Below are 27,849 nucleotides of genomic sequence, written 5' to 3' on the forward strand. Positions count from 1 at the left end.
CTTCTCTCCGAGACTGCACAGTTCTCAGCACAACGTGACATGCAAATGCCGCCGCCACGCTATCGCGAACGACTGATCCGCTTGCGAAATCCTCGACGACCGAGTGAGTCCGGGTCACTCGTCAACAAGAAAATCTATGACCTATAATACACCTGATCCCTAAATGCAAGGTTTTTGAACAGCATAAGATATGGAGGAAAAAGGAATTGATTGAATATGAGATAAAGTAGAAATATGATACCGAGATGTTGACATTAAAAAAAAAAAAAAAAAAAGTATGAAAAGATTCTTCACACGTAAAATATATTGATTAAATTATAATAAGATTTGGCTATCGTATACGAAAGAGTTGGATTGTATGTAAATTTATTTATTTGTTTCTTATTTTATGTAAAAGAATAATTGAATAATTGTAAAATTACATGAAAATAAATTGGTAATATATTCATTAATTATATTATTATTAACATATTAAATAATGTTTATTTAATTTAATTTTATATTAAAGAGCATTCTCTTTACAATGATCTTTTAAAATTTGTATGTATGATTTTTTTTTTTTTTGCAAAGTTATTGAATTTTGAATATTAGAATTGAATAATGAAAATTTAACTTCTCAAATTTTTCACAATAGAAAATATCAAGTAACCTTATACTTTCAATTATATATATGTTTATATATTTATTAACAATTTATATACAATTATATCAAACAAACAAACATTCAAATATAAAATATTAGAATTGAATTTTGAATATTAAAATTGAATGAAAATTTAATTTCTCAAATTTTTCACAATAGAAAATATCAAGTAATCTTATACTTTCAATTATATATATATGTTTATATATTTATTAACAATTTATATACAATTATATCAAACAAACAAACATTCAAGAATAAAATTTTTCACTTTCTATAATTGCACATGACAATTAATTTGAATGTTTATTTTATTTTATCACAAAATTATAATGGCAATCAACGATAATTTTTTCCTTCAACGAACAAAGAAAAATGCAGTTACAAGAGACAAACCCTGTGAATGTTCCTATTTCCCTCATCAACATCATAATAGCAGTCAACTATAATTTCGTTTTCCGCGAGTAAAGAAAAATCCAGTTACAGATATTAACACGTGAAACGTTTGTACATCTCGTTACACAGCAACAGGTACTGATGCAAGAAATAATAATCGCAGCGTTACTAATTGAAGCAGCATAAGCGACAGTAGCACTACTGACAGTAAAAGTAACAGTAAATCTAGTACCAGCTTAAAGTAACAACCTTGCTATTAGTAATGCTAATTACCATAGTAACGAACCGTACCTGCAGCTCTTTGAATATATATACATAGCTCTATTAAATATTGCGAAAGGAGATAAAAACGAAAGGAAAAAAGAAAAAAAGAAGGGAGAAAAAAATTAAAGAATATATATATATATATAATAAGAGGAACATAGAATTCTCGCCTTTAAAAAACAGAACTCATCTCGAGAGCAATAAGCTATTACAATAGCTAATACAACAAAAAAAAATGAGATGCAAAAAGAAGAACAGATTTTGCAATTTAGAATCGATGGTGAGGCAACGATACTAAATTGTTTGGAAAGAACTGGCAAAAAAATTACGTTTGGAAAAAAGAGAAAGTACGCGTCTAAATGCATATATCTCTTGAATTGCTTCAAAGTTTTGTTACGATTTCCTACACATGGACGAATATAGAAAAGAACATTTTGAAAGCGATAAAACTTTTTCTTGGTGAAAAAAGAAAAAAAGAATGCAAAGATTTAATTTGATTAAATCGTCGAAATCTCTGAATAATCTATTACTTATCTCCCATAAGGTATAAAATTTTAATGTCAATAATGTTTAATGACCTTATATGAAAAGCGGATTAACTATAATTATTATCCCAATTACTTTCCCACTCTCCAACTTTGTACATTTCATATAAACACATCCTCATATAAACACATTCATATATAAACTCCAACACTTTCATTCGAAACAAATCTCCACGCGAAAACTACAAACAGCTTCAACATCAATTAGAAGAAAAGAATAAAATACAAGCATTAAGTAATACTTAAGAGAAAGAAAGAGAAAGAGAGCAGGCGCCAAACGCAGTTCGTTGAAATCTGTTCGCGACGGGGGCACAATTAATAACTACAGAGTGGGAAACAAAGGCAGCCTCTGTTCGACGCTGTCACGGAGCGTATAGATAAAACGCGAAAACGCGCAACGCGAGGTGCAAAGGGAGCGGAACGGGAGGGAAAAGTTGTGACGTCGATTAATCCGTAATTGCTCGACGGGGAGAAACGTGCAACGAGATCGACGTGCGGTCAGATAACGGACGGTACACGGAGGGAGGAAGGGTGTCGGAGGGAACACGAGCCGCTGGAGGAGAGTCGAGGAGAAAGCGGCCTACGAGTGCGCATGCGCCAATGCTTAGCTCCGTTTCGGGAATATCGGACGAGCTGACGGTTGCTTTAAACCGATTATGCTCGGGCTGACGCGCGATAACGGGAAGAGGAAGCGTTTCGAAGGAACGAATTGGAATGGAGCGAGGACTATAGTGGGACGACGTTGTTCACGAGTGCTGATAACGTCGATGCCGAAAATAGGAACTTGTTGATGTTGGATCGGTGTTTCTAATCTTTCTCGATACACGACCCACTTTTGCGATAGCTAAATAAGATGTGATATACCTTTTTACGATAATATAAAGATACGTTTTTTAAATAGGTATGAATAGAGTGGACGAATTTCTGTCGTAACGCGCCAAAGATTTTCAAGAAATTATGTCCTATTTAATAAGGCATACAAAATGAAAGTTGATACATGAAATTTCTTTATATTATATTCGTGTTATACGAGGAAAATTCATACGTGTAACACATTATTTTATACCGTACATTTTTAAGAGTGACAATATACATACAGTATAAATAATTAACCAAAGATAAAAATTTGAGAATATTTATTAATAATTATAATAGAATTATAGTTTGAAAGTTACAGTTTATTCCGTGTATCCGATACGTTACGAATTAATATCATACGCTTGCTGCTTCGAGTCACCAACTCGGCTCGTTTAAAACTCGTTATTTTTCCATGATTACGATAACGAATCGGGGGAAATCGAACGAGAGAAGCCCGTTTCCTTTTCCAGATAATTGCGTTCCGCTGTGATGTCGCGTTTTTACCGATCGATTCGCGGAATCGAGCCGCCAAGGAAAATCGACGATGGCCCCGTGGAATCGCGTTGAACGAGGTAGAAACGAAGAGAAAAGAAAAGAAAGAAAAAAAAAAGGAAGGCGAAGAAAAAGTAATGTAATTCGCGGATGAAACGCGCCAGACACGCTCGTGGGATACTTGGCTTCGTGGTGATATATCGTGGCGGCAACGCGCATACCCCTCGCCCCGTTTCAATTCGACCCTGTCGACCCTGCGTATCGCGGCGACGAATAATCACAGTTCGTCTGGCGGGCAATGGAATTTGCATAATAAACGTTAGCCCGAAATAGCTCCATTAGAAAGATTGGAAACTTCTTACTTTTTTTAAGAAAAAAAAAAATGTGTGAACGGAGTCGAGATAAGGGTCGAATGGAAATAAATATTGGAGAAGAAAGTTTCTAGAATAGAGATAAAGTAGTGAAACGAAAAGATCAATGCATTGGAAGAAACGATAATCCCAAAAACCTACTACACCAATCCACATAGATATAATCAAAGAATAAAAATAAACTTAGTAGCTTAAACTTAATAAAATCGAAAATGAAGATTTTGTTAAGAAGGAGACATCATTAAATAATGCGGAAGGAAAAATCGAGTAAGTAAATAAAAGGCAAAGCGGTTCGCAATGCGAGCGAAATAATCGATACAAAGTGATCCGTCGGTACGATCACTCAAGGACATGGAACGCGCGGGACGAGGCCGGAGCGGTTTTCTATCATCTGGTGCCCATAACCGCGACACACGGTGGCAATCAGTCGGCGCGCTTCCCTTTCGCATCGCGTTATTACGATACATCGTGTTCGCGGTTATGCGTACGCTGGATCGACAGAGACGCGGCCTGCACGTAAATCACCATTGAATCTGCATTAGAACTGCCTGAAGGGACTACGACCGTTCGCTCGGCTGGACGTTAACGTTAACGCTAACGTCCGGGGGCCTCGGTTTCTTTCTCGAATTAGAGGGGAAAAATAAGGAAGTCGGCGAGCGGATTACTGTAATCCACCTCGAGTTTCCCCCCCGTGAATCCTGGGGACGCGAAACACCGTTAGGCCATCCCTCGAGTCTTCTTTGAAAACTCGCCTTTCTTTCAATCTAATTATTTCTTTTAACTTAAACTTGGAATATATCGGGTTCCTTTCTTTGCGAATATAAGTTTCTCTTTAAACGAGAAATTAATAAAAATTTTCAAAAATATTCTAAAGAAGATATAAATTATGTTGTTTATGCTATTATAACAATAAGAATATTGCTTAATTGGAGAAAACAATTTTTCTTTTGTTTTAGTAAATTTCCTTTCACGAAAGACATCAAGGATATATCGATCCAAAACAAGAATTATTATTTCAATATCTCTTCGAACAGCTAGAATTACTTAACGAGTGTACGACATTCGGTAAATATAAATGAAATATTTTTAAAATCGAGTCTTCTTTGAAAACTCGCCTTTCTTTCAATCTAATTATTTCTTTTAAACTTGGAATATCAGCGAATTTTCTCTCGGCTTCTTTCTTTGCGAATATAAGTTTTTCTTGAAACGAGAAATTAATAAAAATTTTCAAAAAGATTCTAAAGAGGATATAAATTACCTTGTTTACGTAGCTTAGCTTACGAAATTTCCTTATTCTTTAAGTTATATATATATATATAATATTCTTCGATATTATAACAATAAGAATATTGCTCAATTGGAGAAAACAATTTTTCTTTTGTTTTAGTAGATTTGTTTTCACGAAAGACATCAAGGATATATCGATCCAAAACAAGAATTATTATTTCAATATCTCTTAGAATTAAACTTAACGTGTGTAGATATAAATGAAATATTTTTAAAACCGGAAATGCTATATTATAACATATATTATAAACAATTTGTGGAACGTGTCGAATTGGTCAAGCAATATCAAAGTAAATATCAATGATCACGAGTGGATTGTTGCGAAAAAATTCACTTTGGTGAAAGGAAATCGACAATCCCCAGTTTCTCACGCGGTTTTACATGTTTAGATACTCTTCCTCTCGCGATTATTTACGATTTGTGTAGAGTTAAACGTTCCGTTCTACGGTTTTGCATCTCGAATGAAGTTGTTCGTTTGTAAATGTGTGAATGTTATGAAGTTGTATGATTTCTTGAAAAGCATTAGATTTCCTGACAAGATTAAAGATCCGATCTTAAACGTTAATTTATACTATCACATTTCTTTTTTATTTGAAATATATATTAATTGTTAAAACATATCTTTGAATTCATTAAATTTTTTTTCTACATTTTAGAATTCAAAAATTTTTAAATTCTGCATTAATAAAAATAAGATTTTAATTTGTAACTAAATTGGAAAGAGAGTTAACAGAATTGAATATCTTATGATAAAGATATTCATTTTATATAATAATTCTCGATTAATAACGAAGAATATAAGTTGCACACCAATTATAATTATTAGAAAATAAATAAATCTTTAAATACAAAAAAAAATATATGTATGTTCAAGGTTAAGTTGGAAAACTTTATTGAAATTGCTAAATTATCTTATTCCACAGTATTCCACAGTACGATTCTCTAATGACAGACAGATTTCGTTTTCTTCAATCGAAAAAATAAAAGATCCAAAAATATAATTATCTTTTTTATTCTTATTACATACAATTATTATCCATCGTTTTAAAACTTCAAATCGTTATTTATTAAGCGAGAATCACAATATAAATCTCCTATATATTACAATTCATTTAATTTTTAAAACTTCTTTAATTCCAATACTCAATTCCCTTTTCCTTAATCCCTTTCCCAATCTAATCAAATACTCTTTTCTTACTACTTTTCCTTGACCGTCTTTCAACCCATAATCATTTATCCACGCGTTTCAGCAGTAAAAAGAAGAATCTCGAGCTACCTATCACGAGAATAATCTCCACATTGATTAGAATTCGAAACCAATTCATTTCGACACCTAACAACAGCAACAACCCTTTATCCACGCATGAGCAACGATACAAGGACATCTCCAAGCTGACCTTATTCGTACGTTGCTATTCGCTAAAGAAACGCGATTTATCGATCGCCGATTTTTCTTCCCAGTTTCTGAGAGTCGAAGCGCGAGAGCCACGAATCTCGCCGGCCGATCTTTATGCCGAATGACGTAGCGAGTTTTGCATTGGCCGCGGGGCCTCGTAATATCAATGATATGAATTATCTAACGGCGTAGGCGTAGCCGCGGCCTACCAACGTGGACCGTGGCTCGATACCGGCCTTAAGGCGCGTTCCCACACGTGTAAACGCGCGAAACTCGAGAAACGGATGGCCGTTTCACGAAGAAATTGCCGGGCATCGTCTAGTCGAGCGCGTCGTGACGTGGATGGTTTCGATGAGGCGATCTCATGTTCCAGGTGATGATGACCTGTTGATGCAGTTGGTGGAATTGGTTTTCGTGGAACACAGGTGGTGAGACGTTGCACGAATATTTCGTTATATATAAAAATTATACGCTTTATACGTGCAATACGTTTTAGAGTGTATGCATATAGATTGTTGTTTCTAAAGCGAGGATTGAAATTATTAAAAAAAGAAGAGGCGAATATTGGTATAAATTATTCTTTTTAAGCAATAATTTCATTTTATCAAATGGACTTTTAAAAGCAAAAAGTTATTTACAAAATGTTAAGATAAATCAATTATTGTATTCAAGATTAATATCTTCTTTACTTATTGGACTATCGAAAAAAAGTTTATGTGATATCTATTTTTAAATCAAACAATTTTTATTAAAATATATTTTTGCATCTTATGTTCAAATATTTCATTATCTTCATTTAAAGGAAACTTTATTTATACTTTACATGAGTTAAATGATAATTATAGTTTCAATCTAATTTAAAATATTGATTTCTAAAATTATAACGTGATTTTGTTTGATTGTGAATTTGTTTGACATATAATATATTATATATACACACCAAATAACATTACACATATTAGTTGAGTACTTATTATTAATATTACAAATAATGTACTCTAAATTAGCATATTGATATTATGAGTAGAATAAATTCATCACTCTTTTAAGGAGCATACAATAATTCTTTACATTCTAGAGAAAGTAATATGAATACTATAATGAAGTACTCTAAAAGTAGTTAAATATTAAAAGAAGAGCAACAATAATCGAATCCTTCATTTTAAAATTTTCATTTCTTAAAAAAAAATGAAATCAATCTTTTTTTATTGTATAGTAATTCAATTCCTCTCCTACTTTTCCAAACATAATAAATATTTCATACTTTTCTTCATATAATTTTAAAAAAAATTGATTCTTTGTTAATTGAGGGATCGTTTTTTCTCCAATTTCAACTTATCTCCTAAGAAAAGTGAAACCAATCTTTTTCTCAGATACATCTACTACATAATAATTCAATTACATTACATTTCTTTCCTATTTTTTAAAAAATCCATTGATTATACAATACCTAAAAGAAGAAACAGCATAACCTATAATATATCCTACATCTCTACCATGTAATAATTCAATTCCTTCCATATTTCCTCTCAAACATCATTCACAAGAACACAATTATTTCTTCCTTGATAAAAAAAAAAAAAAAAAGAATCGATCGATCCCTCGACAATTGTTGAATCGAATAAATAGACCGTTCACCCTATCCCAACCCCCCCCCTCCCCTCTTCCAACTTATCTCCAAGAAAAGTGAAACCAATCCTTTTCTTTCTCCCGGACACACCCATCTGTTGGTAACCCAGAGCCGGTGAAAACGAGGCTTAACCTCGCTCGCGTGCTGGCTAATAAAGACGGCTCACGGTGCTCGGTATTAGGACGATAATACCCGAGTATCCGAGCTCCGCGCACGCTCCGTATATACGCGCATTCCAACCTGCCCACGACTCGGCAGGTAGCGCGAGGTGGAGGGGGGAGAGCGGCCAGGGCCACATCGCGAAGGAAGCAGGGTGCAACAAGGGACGAGGGACGTTTAATGGACGCATAATCGAACGATACGTGGGCGATGCACTCGCGAAACTGGCGATTTCGAAAAAGGTAGACACCTGGTGCATATGCGTGCGTGTACGTATATATAGGACCGCATTTCTTCAAGCTTGGCCGACACGGTTCGTGAAAGGGGAGCTGCTTCGTATATCATAATTGCCGCCAGGTGCACAGTCGACACCAGGACACGTTAAACCCTCGCGCTATGGAAGCCGGGTGGCTCGATAATTGATAGGAAGGGAATGCGTGACAGGCTGTTGTGATTTCGATCTTTGAAGAATTTGATCTTCGTGATTTCTTTTTTTTGTGTAATTTTTAACTCGTGACAATATATATTTATATATTGTATATATTAATTTTTTTAATTTATTTAATTGATCCTATTGAGTTTATTATTAAACTTGCAAAATTTTAATGTTTTAAAGAAAATATATAAAGTTCGGGTATTAAAAAATAAATCTAAAAATTAGATTTCCTAGATCCTTCTCTATATAATATAAAAAGATTTCGTTTGATTCAATATGAAAATTATAAATGATGGACTCGTTACGGAACTTATTTCATATATCAAAACAAAGAATCAAAGAATCAAATTAGAATTAGATTCTGAAAAAAGTTTATTTACCAACAACACAAATCTTGAGAAGTGAAACCAAGGATTAAACTTCAAACCCATTCCTTTGTTTAATAAGAGGATTTATGGACAAAAATATTACAAAAAAAAAGAAAAAAAATGTAAGATTAATTTTCTGATATGTAATTCTATCGTATATTCCTTGTACAAAATACTTGCATTATTCATTGTTTCAGCGAGATTTCAATTGAATATTAAAAGAATATCTAACAGTATAAACATATTCTTTCATTCGTATTATAAAATTTTATACATTTTTCAACTTTTAAGTAGATTATATAACCTATAACAATCCTAAAAAAAACCCGATACTTAAATTATTTTAAGTTCAAAATACGTTACTTCTCAAATACAATTCAACAATTCTCTTTACACCCTTTTGAAATATAACGAGTTATATTAATTAAGAAAATTACGTAAATTTAATAAATTTCCTATTAAACCATAACAATCTACATGGGAATCGATCTTCTTTATTTTATTATATTATATTATATTATTATATTATATTATTATATTATATTTTATTCTCAACCAAAAAAAAAAAAAAAAAAAGAAAAATTGTTCCAATCGAACATCGTCTTATCCGCGGAAATCTCTCGGCGAGACAACAAATCTGCGGCGAGAGACGCGCGAACACGGGATCGTGATTAATCGAGCGTCGGATCGAGAAAGTGATCCTCCTCTCGATGGAAACCGATCACCTGCGTCCCAGCGCAGTGGAAACAAGAACGCGGACACGAACGCGCTCCCCCCCCTCCACGTGTCCCGAAATTCTTCAAATACGGTTCTACACATCAGACCCGGTCATACTCGGGAGGGAGGTTTCGAAGTTTCGAAAGCGAGTGGCGGCTATCGCGGGCGGGAAACAACGTTAGCCCATTTTGCGAAGCTTGTACGTGGACGATATACACGCCCATGAACGATACGATAACGAGAGCTAAGGGGCCTCAAATCCACGATCGCCGTGAGCGTGAGATCGAACGTCGAGTCCCCACGATCGAGACGCGATTAAACGCAAGCCGTTTTTCTCACGGCACGGAGAATTATTGGTCGCCAATGGCAAATCCGTTTCGCGATGTAACACCCGCCCCAATTTCGGACACCGGCTTCCTCTCCTCACGCTCTTTCGACCGGGAACCAATTGATTATATACGTAAGCCTTGGCTTTTATTAATTATCTGATCGATATTTTTATTAAAAAATAATAACGTGTTACGTGTTGTAATATATATCATTAACACGTGCACATGCGAAAAATGTTGAAAATTGTGGATGGTTTTAAGTTTTTTTTACAGTAGGACTTGAATCTTATTTGAAAGAAAAATCAAACTTAGAATAGATATTTGAAAAAAGATATAAGAGAAACTTGTAAAAACTGACAGATTGGATTGATTAATAAATAATATCGATATTTTCTTTTGCAAACGTATATCAAAATTTTTAACATTCAAGAAACTAAAATCCATAAATACATCGAACTAATTAAACTAGACATAAACAATTTTGATATATTACATCTCTTATATACATATGTATATCCGACATTAATCTGAATTTAATAAACTTGATGTTATAACTGATACCATCATTGAATCTTATTATTTATTCCAATCGTAGAAAGGACTTTTTGCGAAATTATTTGAATTCAGCACGCGACATCCAATTATTAATACAACTTCACTTACTAAATTTATTGATACTGGAGATTCTATATTCGATGAACGTATAATAAATCATATTAAAGATGAAGGTATAAAATTAATTATTCCCTTATTAATAAATATTAATCCACTATTTAGTTCGTTTATAAATTATATTCACTATAAAAATAATCCTGAAGATCTTAATCCATGAGAAATTATTATTATATATCTTCCAATTATCTTAATTTCTTAATTTCAAAAAATTAATCTTAATTTCATTCAAAATTATTATTCTTATAATTATTAACCCCATATGAACAATTGATTTTATATCATATATATAAACACATGCCATCATCTCTATTCGAAATCAAAGGAAAATATTAATCCTTTAAACCCGGTGCGTTGTAACAAGCATTCCCGAGTAGAGGAGAGCGAAAAAAAGCCGTGGAATAAAAATACCAGCGCGTGACCATTCACGACACATTTTTCTCCCCTCCGGCCGGAGACCAACAATGTTCGCGGTCGAACCCATGACATTCCTCACAGCGAGATAAACGCGCGATTATGGCAGACAGAGAGAGACCCGCCAAACTCGTTCCACGTCACTGTTCCAACCGGCTATTCCAACCGTAAACGCCGTGAATGGAAATGAGATTCGGACGAGTACAGTCTTAGGCTCTCCCCCGTTGCGTAATTATTTCGCCCGATTCACCTCAGGAAGGAAGAGGGTGGAAGCGAGCAATGGCTTTTAATTAATGGAGACTGGAAATAAACGTGTCCCAAGGCCGATTTACGGGCCGCTCCAACGATTTATGGTAGCGCGTGGTAACCCTTTTCCGATGATATTTAATACTCGAGGAGAGGAGAGCGTCTTTAGATCGTCGGGGAAGGATTATTAAAGAAGACGCTTCTTCTCTTACGAACGATTTTGTTACGTAATTTTTGGGATTTCGAATATCTTTTTAAGATATTTTTCTGAAAATATATTTAATATATTTAATTTCTGTATATTCTTTATTTAAGTTTCTACCTCCTATTTAATTGTCAAAATTTTTGGAATATCATTTTGAATTATTATGAAAAGATTCGGTTTAAATTTAATTCCACTAATTCTCGAAATCAAGAATCGTCATCAGATATCGCGAAGTGTCGAGAAAGTAGAGCAAACAATACACCAAAACGTTCAAGAAAACTAGAAACGATATCTGTCAGTCACGCTCAAGATATCATCTAATTATTCTGATGAGTTTCAGCATGAAATATTTTATCGATCGTACAAACATGATATAAGCACGATGATCACGCAACCTAATATGTATAATTCAGAAATGTAAACACTTTCGTAGAGGAACAATGATTTCCAACGAATTTTCTCATAATAAACATTTTATTATAGATAGTCAGAATATAAATATCAACTCACCCTGAGATATTATTGCAGAGTAATCCAAAATGAAGAAAACTCCAGAAATAATCTTCACTCACAAATCCACTTAAATCTCTCTCAACGTTCTCTTTCTCACTGTTAGTTAGTGATGGAATACACTTATCACGAGTTTAACAGTTTTCAAAAAACAAAATAAAAAAAAAAAAGGAAAAAACACATAAATTCTCTCGACTGGTTTTAATCAACGAACACTAAAGGTTACAATATAAAATGGCAAGGAAAAAATGGCACGAGATATCGTTCGATCGTCAATACAAACCGATATATCCATAAAATCACAACTTCGTGTATATCTGTATATAAACCTCTATTGATCACGACGTTTCAAGCCGTTACTGCTGAAAGAACAGCTCGTCGCGATCTCGTCATCTCACGAAATTGCCGAGCACGATCTCCGTTCCAGGCAAGAAGCTCGGATTCAACGGCACGTAGAACGCTAGAGGACATCGTCTACCGTGTTCCGATTCGAGCGAAGGGCTGCACGAATACGCGAAGAAACGGAGCACAACCGTGCCCGACGACCTCCTTCGAAAAACTGACCTACGGCGAATCGTTCGCCTACTTCATTCACCAGCGGCCGGCTGAATGGGCCACACACGCTCGAAAAATATCACGTCGAATATAACCTTCGATCACTTCACTTTCCTTCGATTCAAGTCTCTCGACTCGACGATATCCTTCATCCCTTCGCAACTGTCCAGCTCAACTCTTTGGTCCAGTATATATAGCCCGATTCATCTGTTCGATGGTACATGCTGATCCTTCCTACAGTTCATCGACTCGAACCTAGTCTATCAAACGAGCAACTCATCTACGGATCCATCGAGAATCGATGTTCTATAACAATATTCGTATTGGATATTCGGTAAATACTCGGCAAATATTATCTATAAAGCAACGTACGATTACATGCGTGATTGAAGCTCGAATGAAAAAACACGCGAACACGTGTCCGACTGACAACGAGGTGGCTGCGAATGTCCTGCGAAAGGATGGTCGCAACGCGCTGCGAGACGCTCGATCGAATCGTAACTGCGGCCACGACGGCAATGCCCCCGCGTCGAGCGCTTAAGCGCCGCCAAAGCGCTCGAACCCTGCCTGGACTCCCCTCCCCACCACTGAACGCCCGGCATCCCCACCCCGCCCACACTTTTCCGACCGTGCTCGGCTCGCGTTCGACGCACGTCGGAACTCCACTCGCTGCCACTCGTTTATACTCGGTTCCTGCCGCGATGAGTTCACCCTGCATTCGCGGGTGCGCCTCGCGGAAACACCGTTTCGTGGGTGGCATGGTAATTATAGAGACACGATCTCTTTTTTTTTCTGCTGATGGAAGAGAGGAATTGGTTTGGATTGGAAATTGCGAGGATTGATGTTTATTGCTGGTGTATATCGGTGATGCGATGGGATCGTAAATATTTGATATTTTCATAAAATGTATTTAAAAGAGAGATAATTTGGATATGTTTTTTTTTTATAAATGAGCTTTGAATTTGGATTTTTGTAAAGGATTTTTCTAAAATTGAAGAAAATAAAGGAAACACATCTGCGTTTCAAGAATACTATGATACATTGAAAAATCCTTTAGGCAGAATAACATTTTTTTAACGTAATCCGAAAAAACTTTGTAAAACATATGTTTTTAAGCTATATTTTTTTTAAAACAAAGATATATAATTCCAAAACTAAATAAAAATATTTTTTAGAAAAAAACATAAATTAAATACTTGCTCTATCCAATAATATTTCTCTTTATTGATAAAAAAAATAGAAATTTTAAATTTATATATAATAATTTTGAAAGACAAATTTACAAAATTATCGAATGTAATATGTAAAAACATATAAAGAATAATTTAAGTCGTATAAGATTCAAAATGTTTTTCGTTCTCTTGAGCAGTGAAAAGAATTAATTACTTTTAAAGTATTCTAAGTTAAACCATTTTTTCGATACTTGTAATCTCGTTTAATCAATTCTTTTGTTTCATCAACAGAGAAGTCGTAATCAAGGTCGAGAAGACGTAGAATTTTTTCACAATTGAAATGAGATTTTCACGTAATTCGAAACAGAGGCGTCGAAATGAAAAATTACCGTCTGCTCGTCGATCAAGGGTAGTAACCTCCATTCACCCCAGGGTAGTTGGAACTTGAACCACTCGACCAGGCTAACCCCACCTTTGCGCAGCACACTGAATGCCGGCAAGCTTTCGAAATTTTTCGGACCACCATAGCTGGGATAATGGATGCGGAAAAATCACCATTATTCATGGAACGCCCTCCCTTCGCGACAGTGAAACAATGCTACGAGCATACGTCATCTAAACACGTTGAAAGCTTGTGAACAGATGAAATTGAATTGCTACACAATGCTTTGGAGTTTTTGAATTTATAAATTTTTTTTTTTGATAAATTTAATTTAATTACAGCGAATTGGAATGGAATTTTAATAGAAAAATTTTAATACAAAGAAATTATGATAATTCGTTTAGTAATTTAAGTAATTGATTTTAAGTGATTATAAATTGTTTTATTTATTGATGATATTCAGAGAATATATTATTGATTAATAATAAATCATGATTGAAGTTTAATCTATATAACCTGTTATGGAGTATTTGATTAGTATTATCAAATATGATATAAATATTTATTCAAAATAATTTTATAAAGAAAATAATAAGAATAAAAATTTAAAAACTTTGTTTTTGAATATTATTCTTTAAATATAAAAAATATTCTTTTCTTCAAAATTGTTGATTTATCCGATTATAAAAATCTGTAATATTATGTCAGCGATATTATCATACAACATATCAAGATTATAAGAGGAAAAAATTGATAATAAATTTTGTTTCATTGATTCTTTGCTTCTATAACTGTTTAAAAAAGAAATATTCGTGTCACTTCTCATTTTCGAATATTCAGAAACAATTCTCTATTCAATTCTAACAATTGAAGGAGAGGAGAAAGTATCAAATTAATTAAAAATTCTAAAACATAATTACTTTGAGTTACAGAGGCATCGATGATAAAAATTTGACCGATAGAAATAAATTTTAATTTTGCAAGGATTGAGTTTCTCTGAACTCGAATTACAAAGATAAGAATAACTTAAATGCACATGGCAAATAATTACGATTTATAAAAAATTTCCACATTTATAAAAATTTCACACAGCGAGATGAATAAAATTATATAATCTTATCGAAGATAAAAATTTGATAAGATTGTATAAATGAATAATCTGCCTAAGAACACGTAGGAAACACGATATAAGCGCGCGGAAGCTCTTTGAAACTCTTTGAAGGCCTCGTATTTTCGACGATGCGATGCCCAGTTGTCGCAACCGAGTCGTTCTCGATGCTACTTTGTGCTAGGTCGTACCTTGCCCGATCTAGTCATGGCCGAGCATACGGCACGAACATGGAAAAATATGTAAATATCGAGTCTCATCCATTATCCAAGAGAAAAGAACGGAGAATGAGAAAAAGAGAAAAGGAGAAGGGAGATCCGTTTGCCCGCGCACGTGACTGCAAAATACAGGAGGGTACAACGACCCCTTTTGCTTTGCTGTTTTAGCAACGCGTATCGATTGAAGTAGAATCGTGATCTTTTTAACAATAACTCGCATTTTCTTTCTTTATTCTCTTCTTTCCATTTTTTTTTTTTAAGTGTCTTTGGAAATTAATGCATTAAGTTTAATTTTAATTTAACTCTCGTTCTTCTTTTATGTATAAGATGTTCAAATAAAAAGGAAAATATTTAATTAAGAAGATTTTAACTTCATTTGAAAAAATTCACTCAAGAGCTTTTGTAACATGGAACTCTGGTTCTCTTAAATTAGAAATTTTTATTATTATTTTTTAAATAAATTGATTATGATTTGTTACATGCTCAAATACTTTTTGCGAATATACAGAATATTTAATTATGGATACCTATTTCAATATATATATGTTTGGAAGAGACAGTCCTCACTAAAGAGAAAATGCCTCTGAACCCAATAAAGCAAATAAAATATCACATCAGAAGAATATAATATTTTTTTCAAATATTTGGATTCTTTATTTTTTGTATTAGTTGTTACATATTACATATAGTTATCAGCAAAGAAAAAAAAAAGAGATCTCTCGAGTTTCATATACTTTGCAGATATATATATATATATGTTCGAAACCAGAACTATAAATTTCTAATGGTATCATTTGCCTAGATTAATTAAAATAAATATAAAAATTATATATATATATATAAACTATAATGATATAATTTCTGTCTTTGTTTCCTAAATCTGTAAAAAAAAAAAAATTAACGTCTCTTACACTCATAATCTCTCGCAACTAAACCATAATCGTATATCTATACGCCCACTTCAAAATGAAATGAAACGTTTTCTAATAATCCATCGTTTTAAAATAGAATTGTAAAATTTCACTATGTAATTCTTTCCCCGTGGGAGTGTTCAATAAATCAATTTGATTGCCATTCTAATAGTTTCTTCAGAGTAAATTTCAAACACATCCGCCGATCATTAAAACTATTCCTAGCGAGTGCTCGCCTACAACGCGCCACTTGTATTGTAAATTGCAATCGGGCCATAAACTAGAATTTTAAATTAACTCCTTTCATCGCGTGTCACTGGTAAACGTTCTCGTTACGGTGTTAACCAGAGACCGAGATAGTCCGAGTGGCGAGAAGAACACAAGGCATCGGCGCGATCGTAAATTTATACGACTTTTCGTCTCGATATTGTTCCCCACGCGTATCTCTCCCATCCCCCTCCCTCTCTTCCCCTCTCCACCAAAGATTCCTCGAGGCAATTTTAGAGGTGGTAGGGGGGAGACGGTGGAAAGAATCGTTTGTAATGACGAGGAAACGGATCATCCATGCCTCTGCATGGAAAAAAAAAGTTCGCAAAAACTCGCAGCGCAATTTATATCGCGACCTGCTCTTTCTCATTGCGCAATCGCGAAAATATCGCGGACGGTCCAATCCAATCATCGGCCGGTGTTCGACACTTCGCGGAGCGCACCGCATGTTCCATATGCATGAGGATTCTCGTACGAGTCAGCGCATTCTCGCGGCAAGTAATAATAATCCAAGGGACGAGGGGGAGTTCTCTAACCTCTCTTCAACGGCTCGAGAGAAGGAATAATCGATTGAATTGAATAATAAGAGAAAAAGGTGCTTGGTTGAAAGCAAACAATTCTGAAGGGGAAGGTATAAAGATGGGATATCAGAAGTGGAACTTGATTTGTTGGGAACGAAATTTTCGTCAATGTAAAGTCTATAAGTTAAGATCTTATTATCTGAATTAGTATCATTTTAATTATACGAAGATTTATAGATTCTTTTTTTCTAGTTAAAATTCACAGTTTTTGGAAAAATTAGTATTCAGTTGCTTTACAAAATGAACAAAAAATGATATCACATCTCTCTAAAAAAAGTATCAAGAAAAAATTACAAAATTATAATTAAATCTCATATTAAGTTATAACATCATTTTAATTTCAGATAATTGTCCAAGGATAATTTTATATTTTATTTTCATATCTAAAAATTCCATAAAGAATATCCAAACAAGATAGTTACTAAATAGCAATAGTATGCTGACACATATATATATCGAATTGAAATCAATATATAATTCTATACAATAATAGCAATCTTTTTTTGCAAACCCTTTTGATATTTAAAAATTAACTTGAATCAATTGGTTATATATATATATAAGAAAATTTCTACAACACATTTCAAAATCAAAGAAGAGATAACTTTTTATTTCCAATTATAACACTCAACAGCGAAACTGCGATGAAATTTAAAACACATAATAAAAACAACTATACATCTATGCAAAAAAAAACGTTTTCACATTTCCTGAAAAAATTCATAAATCGTACGATCTATGCGATTAATCGCCATAGAATTGTACATACATTTATGCCCATACCGAAAATTCTTCCTAAAATCGCTCCACCAAAAATTTCTCGACTCTACAACACAGTGCATACGTCCATTCGACCCCATACATACCGCTCATACCGTGCATAGCATCCACTCGTTCGAATTGAAATCAATAACCCTCGAAGGGGCAGCGCCAAGGCGCGCTTTAATTTACAATTAAATCGAGGAGGTGGGGGGAGGGGGCGGTCACGCAGCGCACGATACGCTCACGTTTCCAATCGCTCGAGGGGAAGGATCGCAATATTCCAATCGGTGTAACGACATGATGCGCAATTAATCCATCCGCGCTTTGTATAATGGCGGAGCGGAGTTGTTGCGCTTTTTGACCAGGTAGTCGCTCGGTACGACCCTCGCGCGACTCGCACGTGTGATTTGCGCGAAGACTGTGACCAACGCGGGATTATGATTAATGGCGCTGCTATCGGTGCGTGAACGCCGCAAAACGAAGACAAATAGCCGCGCGGAACCTCTTTAAACGCGCTCACTCGTGGATCCGCCGGTGCTCGGTCGGAAATGGCCGTAAAACTGGCGCGAGATTATCGAGTTCCCGTGGCACGGAACTGGCCGTGCCTGGTCGCCAGTCCCTCCTGGCGATTCGATTAATGAGTACGCGGCAAAAGGCGCGCCTACGAACATCGATACCTGTATATCGTTCTTTTCTGGTCCCATGGAAATTCTTGTTTTAAATAGAATTAAATTAGCACTGATAACAATACCGTCGATATATATCGTGATATTGTTCTTTTCCATGAGAAATATTATTTTATTATTTTTTATGAGAAATATTATTTTTTAATATTACGCAATTAGTAATGGTAGTATTATCGATTCTATAATGGAATAAGTATTCGGTAAGAAATATCGATAGATATTTTCACAAAGATATTTGTCAATATCAATTTTGATATTTAGTGAAAATATCGATACTCGTTTACGATAAAATTATGAGAGCTACATGAGTCGAGTTTGTGACGATTCTCTTGTAAGAATTTAAGCACTATTATAACATATTTATTCGAGTATTATTTAAGAATGAATGTTAACAGATGAGTTTAGACATCGAAGAAAAGTATTAATTTCTTTTGATATGAAGAAGAGCCAACGCCTCCTCAACGCGTAGAATCGTGTATCCGATAATTGAATCACCTTTGGGTCACGATTTTGATTAGAAGCGTAAATTTTGCATGAACGTAAATATGGTTTTTAATTAATTTAGAAAGATTGTGTTGGAATTAGAGAAAGATAGCGAGAAGTTATCGCAATTGTGAATTATAGACCATTCGGGTAAGAATATCTGTTATTAGTATGATATATTCAATTTAATGTTCAATTTAATATAATAATCCTTAGATTACATCATTTCACATGGGAATGAATATATGTGAATGAATTTAGAAAAATAAACTTGGTAAAAAAAAATTATATATCAATTTTTTTTAAATATTTTTTAAACAAATATGTATCTTTTTCTTAGAAAAAATACACTTTTTTCCATCATTTACCTTAATTATTAACAGTATGAGAGATATTAAAAATTAAAGGGAATAAAAATTTCATTCCATTTAAAAACAATAAATATGATTCAAAGATTACATTTAGAGATTAAATCATTTCGAATAATTTGCAACATTTGTTTCAAAATATATATATGTATAGACAACATTGACTCTTCATTATATATGTACATATCGAATAACTCAAATATAACAAATATATTCGTTTTTACGTTTTGAAAATGAAAGGAGATACCTAAAAACTGGTAAATGGTTTATTTTTTACAGTTTTCATTTAAAAATATAAATTTCTTCCTAATTTTTTTCACCGATTGATATCACCATCTCCTTCATTTTATTATTCAAAATACGAGTACAAATTGGCTTTAAGATTCTTTTTCAAGTGAAAGAAATCATAGGATGCCAATACGAAATTTTGAAATTTATTTGTAACATAGAAAATTATATAATACTATACTACTACATATTCATACTAACAATGCAACCACATTTATATTCATTCACTCTTCCACTTATATAACAGATACGATAATTTCTTCACCCAAAAATAACATATATAAATACCAAAACACAAATTTTAATATTAATATCCAATGATATCCAAAAGAGGAAAGATTGAAGCGTCGAATAATATCAATTATAAAGAGGAGGGAAACATTCGAATCGCGTCGATATCAGGAGAGATTGAATGGTAAGACGCCCTCCAACACCACTGGTTTACTTTTAATTGCATAATTTTCGGCGTAACTTCGCGCCGGATTCCGTTCCATTGCCGAGGAGGAGCTTATCTCTCGCTTCCACGCGGCAGAACTTGCGAATCCGCTCTCGGCGTAATTAAAAGTCTGCCGTCGTCGATCAAGCCCCGCTCGAGGCGGCGGCTCTTCGTGTCGCAGAGATCGGTGGGGAAGGCGCCACGAAAGTTCCAACTTTCGAACTTTCCGCACCAGCCTGTTACCAGCCCGGAACCGATCGTGAACTTGCCGAGTTGAATTTGAATTTTCGACCCCGAGTTCGCGCTCTCGAACGCTGTTTTTTAATCTCCGTTTTCGATCTATCTGCACGCGTGAAGTTGATTGTACAAATTTTATTCGTATATAGCGTGGATTGAAGCTTCTTTAGAGACGAAACGAGACGAGATAAGATAAGAGATAGTTCTTATTTATCATCGTATTGAGATTCATTCATTATCACAAGAAAATGTAGAATTTGGTATAAATTAGAAAAAAGAAATAATAAATATCACTATAATAATAAATATTGTTATATTTTCATTTTTAGAAATTAAAGAACGATAATAAACAATAGTGCTATTACAGGTTTTTCCATTTTTGCAATTGTTATAAAAACTTGTAGATGTTTCTGGTAAAATTAATTTTGAATTTTATTCATATAGATTCGTAAACGGAAAAAAGAGAAATTTTTACCATCAAATTCTACTTTATTAGTCGTATTTTCGAATATGGGAAAACGGTATCTTTATTGCTTGAAAGTTTGGTTGACAGTGTAACAAATGCGGTAACCTGATACCCGGGTCATGTCCTAAATTTGATGTCTTGAAACGGTCATAAAATATAATTTTCATTGACTTTGATCATTTATATATACTTTTATAAAAAAAAAAATTAAAAGATGTAATAATAACCAAGAAAAGGAATGAATTATATTGAATTATATATTGAAATTAGAATGTAATAAAAAAAGATATAATAAATGAAAGAAAAAAAATGCAAGAAGCAAGAAATCTGTGCATATTAAGATACACATAGAAGGTAATAATAGATATAAATCTTTTTAATTTTCTATTTATAATAATCTTAAATCAAATTCAAATCTATTTACCGGTTATTTAATTAATTAAATGATTTAATTAAACAATTAATTAAAATATACAAGGAGAATAAATCCTTACACGAAGTCAAGGATGAGAATTATATTATTAAAGATATAAAATCAAAGATAATTCCAATACGTTTATTTAAATTTTTCTCATATTTAAAACTATTTTAAAACCTCTCTCGTTTTCTCCAATAAAATCAGCATCGCAAACCGAAGACAAAAGATTTCTACTAGAGCATACCAATTAAAGAGATCAAATTCAGATACTACTGTATTAAAATTCTCATTTTGTAAATCATATATATTCGTTACATCGAGGCGAGAATTAAATAATTTGCAACGAAAGACCGGGATACGATGGTTTTTCCCACGAATACCAAAGTTCTTAAATCACGCACATCTCACGAACTTCCGACAGATCTTCGGTCGAAGGCCCCAGCAACGCGCAATTATTTCTCGCATGCTGGGCTATTGCGTGAGAGTAACGAGCGTTCGCATTGTCTGTACGCATCGAATTGGATTGTGGCGCGTTTAACGGAATGTATACATCTTTATGGAAATACCGTTCTCAGTTATTCCATGCCAAAAATCGAGTAACCGTAAGTAAATTATCAATATTCATGTGGCGTTGCGATGTTTTCTCAAGTTCAATTTATCCATGGAAAGAATATAAAAAAAAAAAAAAAGAGAAAGAAGAAGAAGAATTTGTAAATAATATTTTAAATATTATAATATAATAGTATTATAAATATATAGAAAAATTCACATAAATATTCTAACTTTAAAGAAAAATAAACAATTATAATATCACATTTGGTAACAAAAGTCTTATACTATCTTACAAAAACTTAAATATTTCATATATTGAATACTTTGTTCTATCCTGTCATCATAAAATTACATTAAAAAAAATTCGAAAACTTTAAGGACTGATTTTATCTTCTCGATGTGATATCATTCGATAATCATTAAGTTCTATATGGAGACGCTATTATGTAAGCGCAAGGATACTTTAGTAACTTCGCAAGCAAGGCATAGGTAACATCCTCAATGGTAATTGTGCGTAACAACCGACGAATACACACCGAACCGCGAAACAAGGTTGTCGGAAGTAGCGGTCGATCAATAGGTAAATAGGTTAATCACCGTATCGTTCGTCCTGAATGGAGTTTCGAGTGGCGCGTGTGGCTCTAATGTAAGTGAACGAACTATTCAACATTTATACCGATTCGCCGGAAATCACACGCTCGATAGACCCTAAAACGTCGACCTCGACCTGGTTGCACGCAACAACACATGCACCTACATTCGTGTATATAGTCTGTTGTGTAAACGCGCCTTAATGATCTCGTGCACAATGCAATCCCTCTGAATGGAGTGAAATCGATAAGAAATTTATCGCGCGGAAAACGCATGGAGAAATCGCTACTCAATCAGTCGGAATTAAACGATCGATAAAGTTATAAGGGGTGGAACAATGATAATTGAAAGAGCAAACAGGTGGCATAATATTCAGGATTATTTTCATAAAGACGTTTAAAAAAGAACAAGTGAAATATTTTGAAATAAGGTGGAAACATAATTGATGCAAATTTGACGTTATATTATATAAAATATGTGATTTATAACAATTACTCTGAATTTTATAATCAGTGAATATATTTTGAAAATTATTATATTAAATTATCATAGGTTTTAAAAATGAAAAAAAAATCATATCATGAATATTCAATAAAAGTTTAAATAGTAAAATATGAAATTAGATATATTTTAATTTTAAAATAATAATAATATTAATAAATTCCTCTATGTTTATAATTGTATAAAAACCCCCGTAGGGGTTACCAAAAATTGCCGTAGCCGATGATTTTTCACATCGTCATGGCGGGGTATTGGTAAAAGTTTTCAACTAGCAAAAATCGCACCTCGGTAGAACCTCATTGGTTACGATATCGCCACTGCGCAAAGCTGATGGTTACACACCTCCTCGTGTTAGATATAACGTTTCACAAACAATTTAACTTGCGAGAAACAATATGAACTGCGCCGCCATCTAGTTCTCGGTACTCGAACTAACATTCTCTGCGCCCTATTCGTTCTCTATCTCACCCTTATTTGATATTACTTTATCCCACATTGAACAACTATAAATTAATTCTAAAAATATTTTATAAATAATATTCTTAGAGATTTATTAATATTCGAATGACTAAGGAATTAACTTAAAATATTTTTATATATTTTTTGTTGAATAATAAATTGTTATCAAATAAATTATATTGAAATAAATTTTTTATAAAGATGAATGAAATGATTATTTTTTAAGAATCATTTCATTTCAAATATAATGTGAAATAATAATTCACAAAAAAAAAAAAAACAAAAAAATTATATACTGAATATTTGCGTTATAACGCAAGAATAAAAAATTAATTTACAAACATTCGTAACACGAGTAATGTAAAAAGTAAATGAATTCTTACTATTTCTTACTACTCTCCTGTAATTATTCTACCACACATGTTAGTGAGATTTATTGTAGGTTTTTATGAGTGTAATAACACACGCATTACCCTTTCATCAAGAAGTCACGCTAAAATAAGCCTATAAATACGAATGGCACACGTGTTCAATCACGCTATGCTATACGTTTCTCTCAGATTGATAGAAAAGGAACAACATCTCGATTTCTTTTGATTTTATGCGATTTCATATGTACATTATGGAGATTATTCAAAGGCAGAATTACGGAATATATAGCAGTGTAACATACCACTGTCACGACTATTAAGAATGCGAATATAGCTATTGATTATAACGAAACCGATCGCAACATAATAATAATAATAATTATCGAATTTTTGTCCCAATGCCGTATTCCCCAAGCAAGACACGGGAAATTGAGATTGCTCTGATCATGATGATATCTCGCCACGTGCAAAATTTCTATCGTGAAAATCATTCCGCGTTCACGCATACATCAAACGTAAACATAAACGATACACTTTCTCTGGATGACGTTACATTTTCATACGCCTACAACTAGATCATTACCAGTTCTCGATTATCACGGAAATCTTGTACCGAAACCGACAATTTTCCCGTGTTTCTGACAGCGTCAGCCATATTTGATTCGTTAGACGTTAGATAAAAAAAAAAAGTAAATGAAATAAATCTAATTACAAACTTCATATTGTTTCATACCTTTGAATTGTATCGTTGAACGCTTGAATAATCCATCACGCGACACATCGATGATTTCTGCAAATTATGCCAAACGTAAGAACTTCCACAAAAATAGCACAATAACACAAAATTGAACGAGTGTAACGCATTCTCACGCGACGCGGCGTAACCACGGCACGAATGATCTGAACGGTCATTAGGCGGCGACGTCCGCGCATGCGCGAGATACATCTCCGATACTCAATCTCCCCAACGATCAATCATGTCGAAAAGTACCGCGCGCGCTTTCACTGCAAACGCAACGTCGCTGTTTTCGTACGCCTCTGTCATCAATATAAGCGTGAACGAACTTCACCAGATCGATTACTGACGGTAATTATTTAATTTCCCGGGTGATCTCACACGGCCCACATTCACATTGTCGATCCATTATCATCAAAGCATTATTCTTTAACACCTGCTTGACTATTGGCTTCCCTCTGCGCGGATTAACGACCAACGTGGTAATAAGTGGCGAAACGAAGAAGAAGCTGCTTTTAGAGATTCAATTACGTTATCCGCATGGTAACATAATGATAATGATCTTCGACTGGTTCTCGAATGCGTATATATGCGAACCGTAACGAACAAGGAAGAGCGTTGGTAAGAAACATTCTTCCTCATAAATATCGAGATACGTGAAGCTTATGGTAATTTGTCTGTTGATCTAATTTGAAAGAATAACGCATAATTAGGTCTTGCATGTCACATTTCTTGTTCCTTTTGAGAACAGAAATGCAATTTTACTTTTAACAAATCATTCCTTACATTAATAGAATTTATTCTTAAATTTATTATATATATATATATTATAAAATTATTAATAGTGTTGTAAATCTTGAACTGCCAAAGAATAAATATCTACTGTTATAAGTTGAGCGTATCACAGAGATATGTATGAAACTCTCTACATTCGAGGTTCAAATTCTAAACATCTCAAAGGATCCTATATCTAAAATAATCAAATTTGCCTATTGCTACGAATCTTGAATCTAATATCGTCTATAAATATAAAATCTATACCATATATATTATCATATATATTGATTCTAATAGCTTCGATATTTGAATTCGATTCAATATTATATTTGTATGTATTGTCAATATACACGTACAATTCAATGAATCCAAAATTATTTCTATAGTTAAATTTCATCCGTGTGATATATTCTAGATATGTATCAAGGGATCTAATAGGATCTAACTTTCGAGTTCTATGAATCTTCAATTACCTAAAGCAAATTCCACTATTGCTACAATAATGCTACATGTCAATTACACAGATTTACGATCAATCAGATCATGTTTCACGATTCGACTATTTGAAACTCACCACAGATTGATAATTCTTATAAGTCAAATCAACATCCTTCCACACGAAACTTTCCACTCAACTTTTTCCCAACAAACAATTTCAAATCGGTATCCACTCGTTTACAAGAAGAAAATAATAATAATAATAATAAAAAAGAATTAGGTCAAAAAAAAAAAAAAAGAAATAGATTCATTCGGTTAAATATGTATAATATAGAAAAGCTCGATTTTCATCGAACCTTAGGCGCTGTCCCGAAGGCAGCCAAGAGATTCTAATTCGCGATGCCGACACGAACAGTTGTTCCTGAACGTCGCGGCGAGCCGCTTATTACAAGCCGTGTAATAGGCTTCCGCGCGCGACTCGAGGCTTCCCTCGCGCGAGATAACGAGCGTAGAGGAATGGACCGCGAGCAGATTAACAGTACCGACTGTCCGGTACGCGATCCGATTAAACTGCGCATAATAAATCGCCAAGGGTGCGATCATTCAATTAATAGCGGGCAACGAGGCACCATGGAAAGTTGCTCGTGGCACGCCTTCGCTTTTAAATATCGCACCTACGTAAGCTGCCACGTTCGCGCCTGATAAGAAACTGCCAGCTCTTTACTTCTTATTGCTGTTTCTCCGTACTGGGTGATCGCATCGTAATGAGCTCATGGACAGGATTGAACGTTATCGAAATAAATTCTTAGTTAAATTGTATTGATAAAATTTTTTATTCTTATTACACGTATCACGTATCACTGTATTGACCTGTTTCCCGTCTACAAAGTGTTAAATAAATTTATTTTCGTGGAAAAAAAAATAAATAAATACTTTCGTGCTTTCAGAAAGCAAGATGAATAGATGTTTAAATTGTTGTTTAATTTTTTTTTCATCAAGTTAATTAAGTTTTATTATTTTTCTATGAATTTGCAGTTGTATAAATTTGCAAATTTGTTATTCTTTCTGTGTGTTTTTTTTTTCTTAATACGTATAAGATATACGTGTTAAAATATAATCGCTTCTTCGTTTTGTGAACGGATGCTATACAATTTACGTTGAATTTTTTCACTTCTTTGTACAATTCTTTTAATATGCATCTGTATGATTAACGATGAAGAAGATGTTTAAGATCTTTGTGTCGGATAAATCACTCGGTACATCTCATTTGTCCAAGTTTTTATTAAAATGTTGTTTCATTAGCACACGGGCAAAGTGGCCGGTGAAATGCAACAGATTCACAGTGGTTGAATCATAACAGTAATTATAATGAGGATCCGGCGTTTCTAGTGGCTAACGATGAGAGATTCCACGAAGTTTAATGGCAATGCCGTAAATTCCAGCGCGTGTAACACGAGCGCATAGACGAAGTTGGCGAGCTTCTTCAGCGCTTAATAAGATGGTGCGCGGATTCGAGAAGCAAGAATGTGCTGTTCAAAGCATTTAAAACGTGGGTATATTCTATGGACTTTCAAATTTTACTCCTTTTATTTGTCGGGCCAGATGATCATTAATCTACTTTTAAACTTATTTTATCTATAGAAATATTCAAGATTTTTAATTTTAATATATTTAACATTTTGTTATACATAAAAGTTTCTTGCCCAATATAGAAATGAATAACAAAAGAATATCTTAACGAAATTTTTACTGTTATATGCCTGAAATTTTTATAAATAAAATAAGACGAAAAATAATATATTTTTACTTTGAATTATTTTGTAACAAATAATATTATAAATGTTTGAATTATATGATGAATTATAAATGTAACAAATAAAGAATTAAATATGTAAATACGATTCAAAATCATTGATTAAAATTTCGTTAAAAAAAATCAATAATAAAGAAAAATTTTCAATAATATTTTACGACACTTATATTGCTCACGTGTCAAACTTTATTAACATATCAAATAAAATTTTCCCCAAATCGAATAAGAATCTTTTGAAATTATGCTATAACTTTTACAATTATAAAATATTCAGAATAGAATAAAACACTATTTTAAACTCACTCTACTTATTAAATTGTATTCTATAAACAAAA

At 33.4% G+C, this 27,849-nt stretch overlaps 1 protein-coding gene and 1 non-coding gene across 6 annotated transcripts in view; both read right to left on the reverse strand.

Moving 5' to 3' along the window:
* The window catches only part of LOC122716853 (puratrophin-1-like), a 431,619-nt gene that overhangs the window by 300,046 nt on the left and 103,724 nt on the right, over positions 1–27,849 (reverse strand). Inside the window, exon 1 of one of the 5 annotated variants that reach the window (XM_043940304.1) lies at positions 24,484–24,535. The exons of the other annotated variants lie outside the window; for them this stretch is intronic. Within the exon in view, the coding sequence (XP_043796239.1) occupies positions 24,484–24,531 (48 nt within the window). The 5' untranslated portion in view covers positions 24,532–24,535. Of the gene's footprint in view, positions 1–24,483; positions 24,536–27,849 lie in introns of those variants that run through there. 5 annotated transcript variants of the gene reach the window in all.
* On the reverse strand, positions 23,109–23,249 carry LOC122716929. Its single transcript, XR_006347121.1, has one exon. It is a non-coding gene; the product is annotated as a U4 spliceosomal RNA (small nuclear RNA).

Source organism: Apis laboriosa, unplaced genomic scaffold (assembly GCF_014066325.1).
Source record: "Apis laboriosa isolate Shangri-la unplaced genomic scaffold, ASM1406632v1 scaffold49_cov149, whole genome shotgun sequence".
Classification (NCBI taxonomy): domain Eukaryota; kingdom Metazoa; phylum Arthropoda; class Insecta; order Hymenoptera; family Apidae; genus Apis; species Apis laboriosa.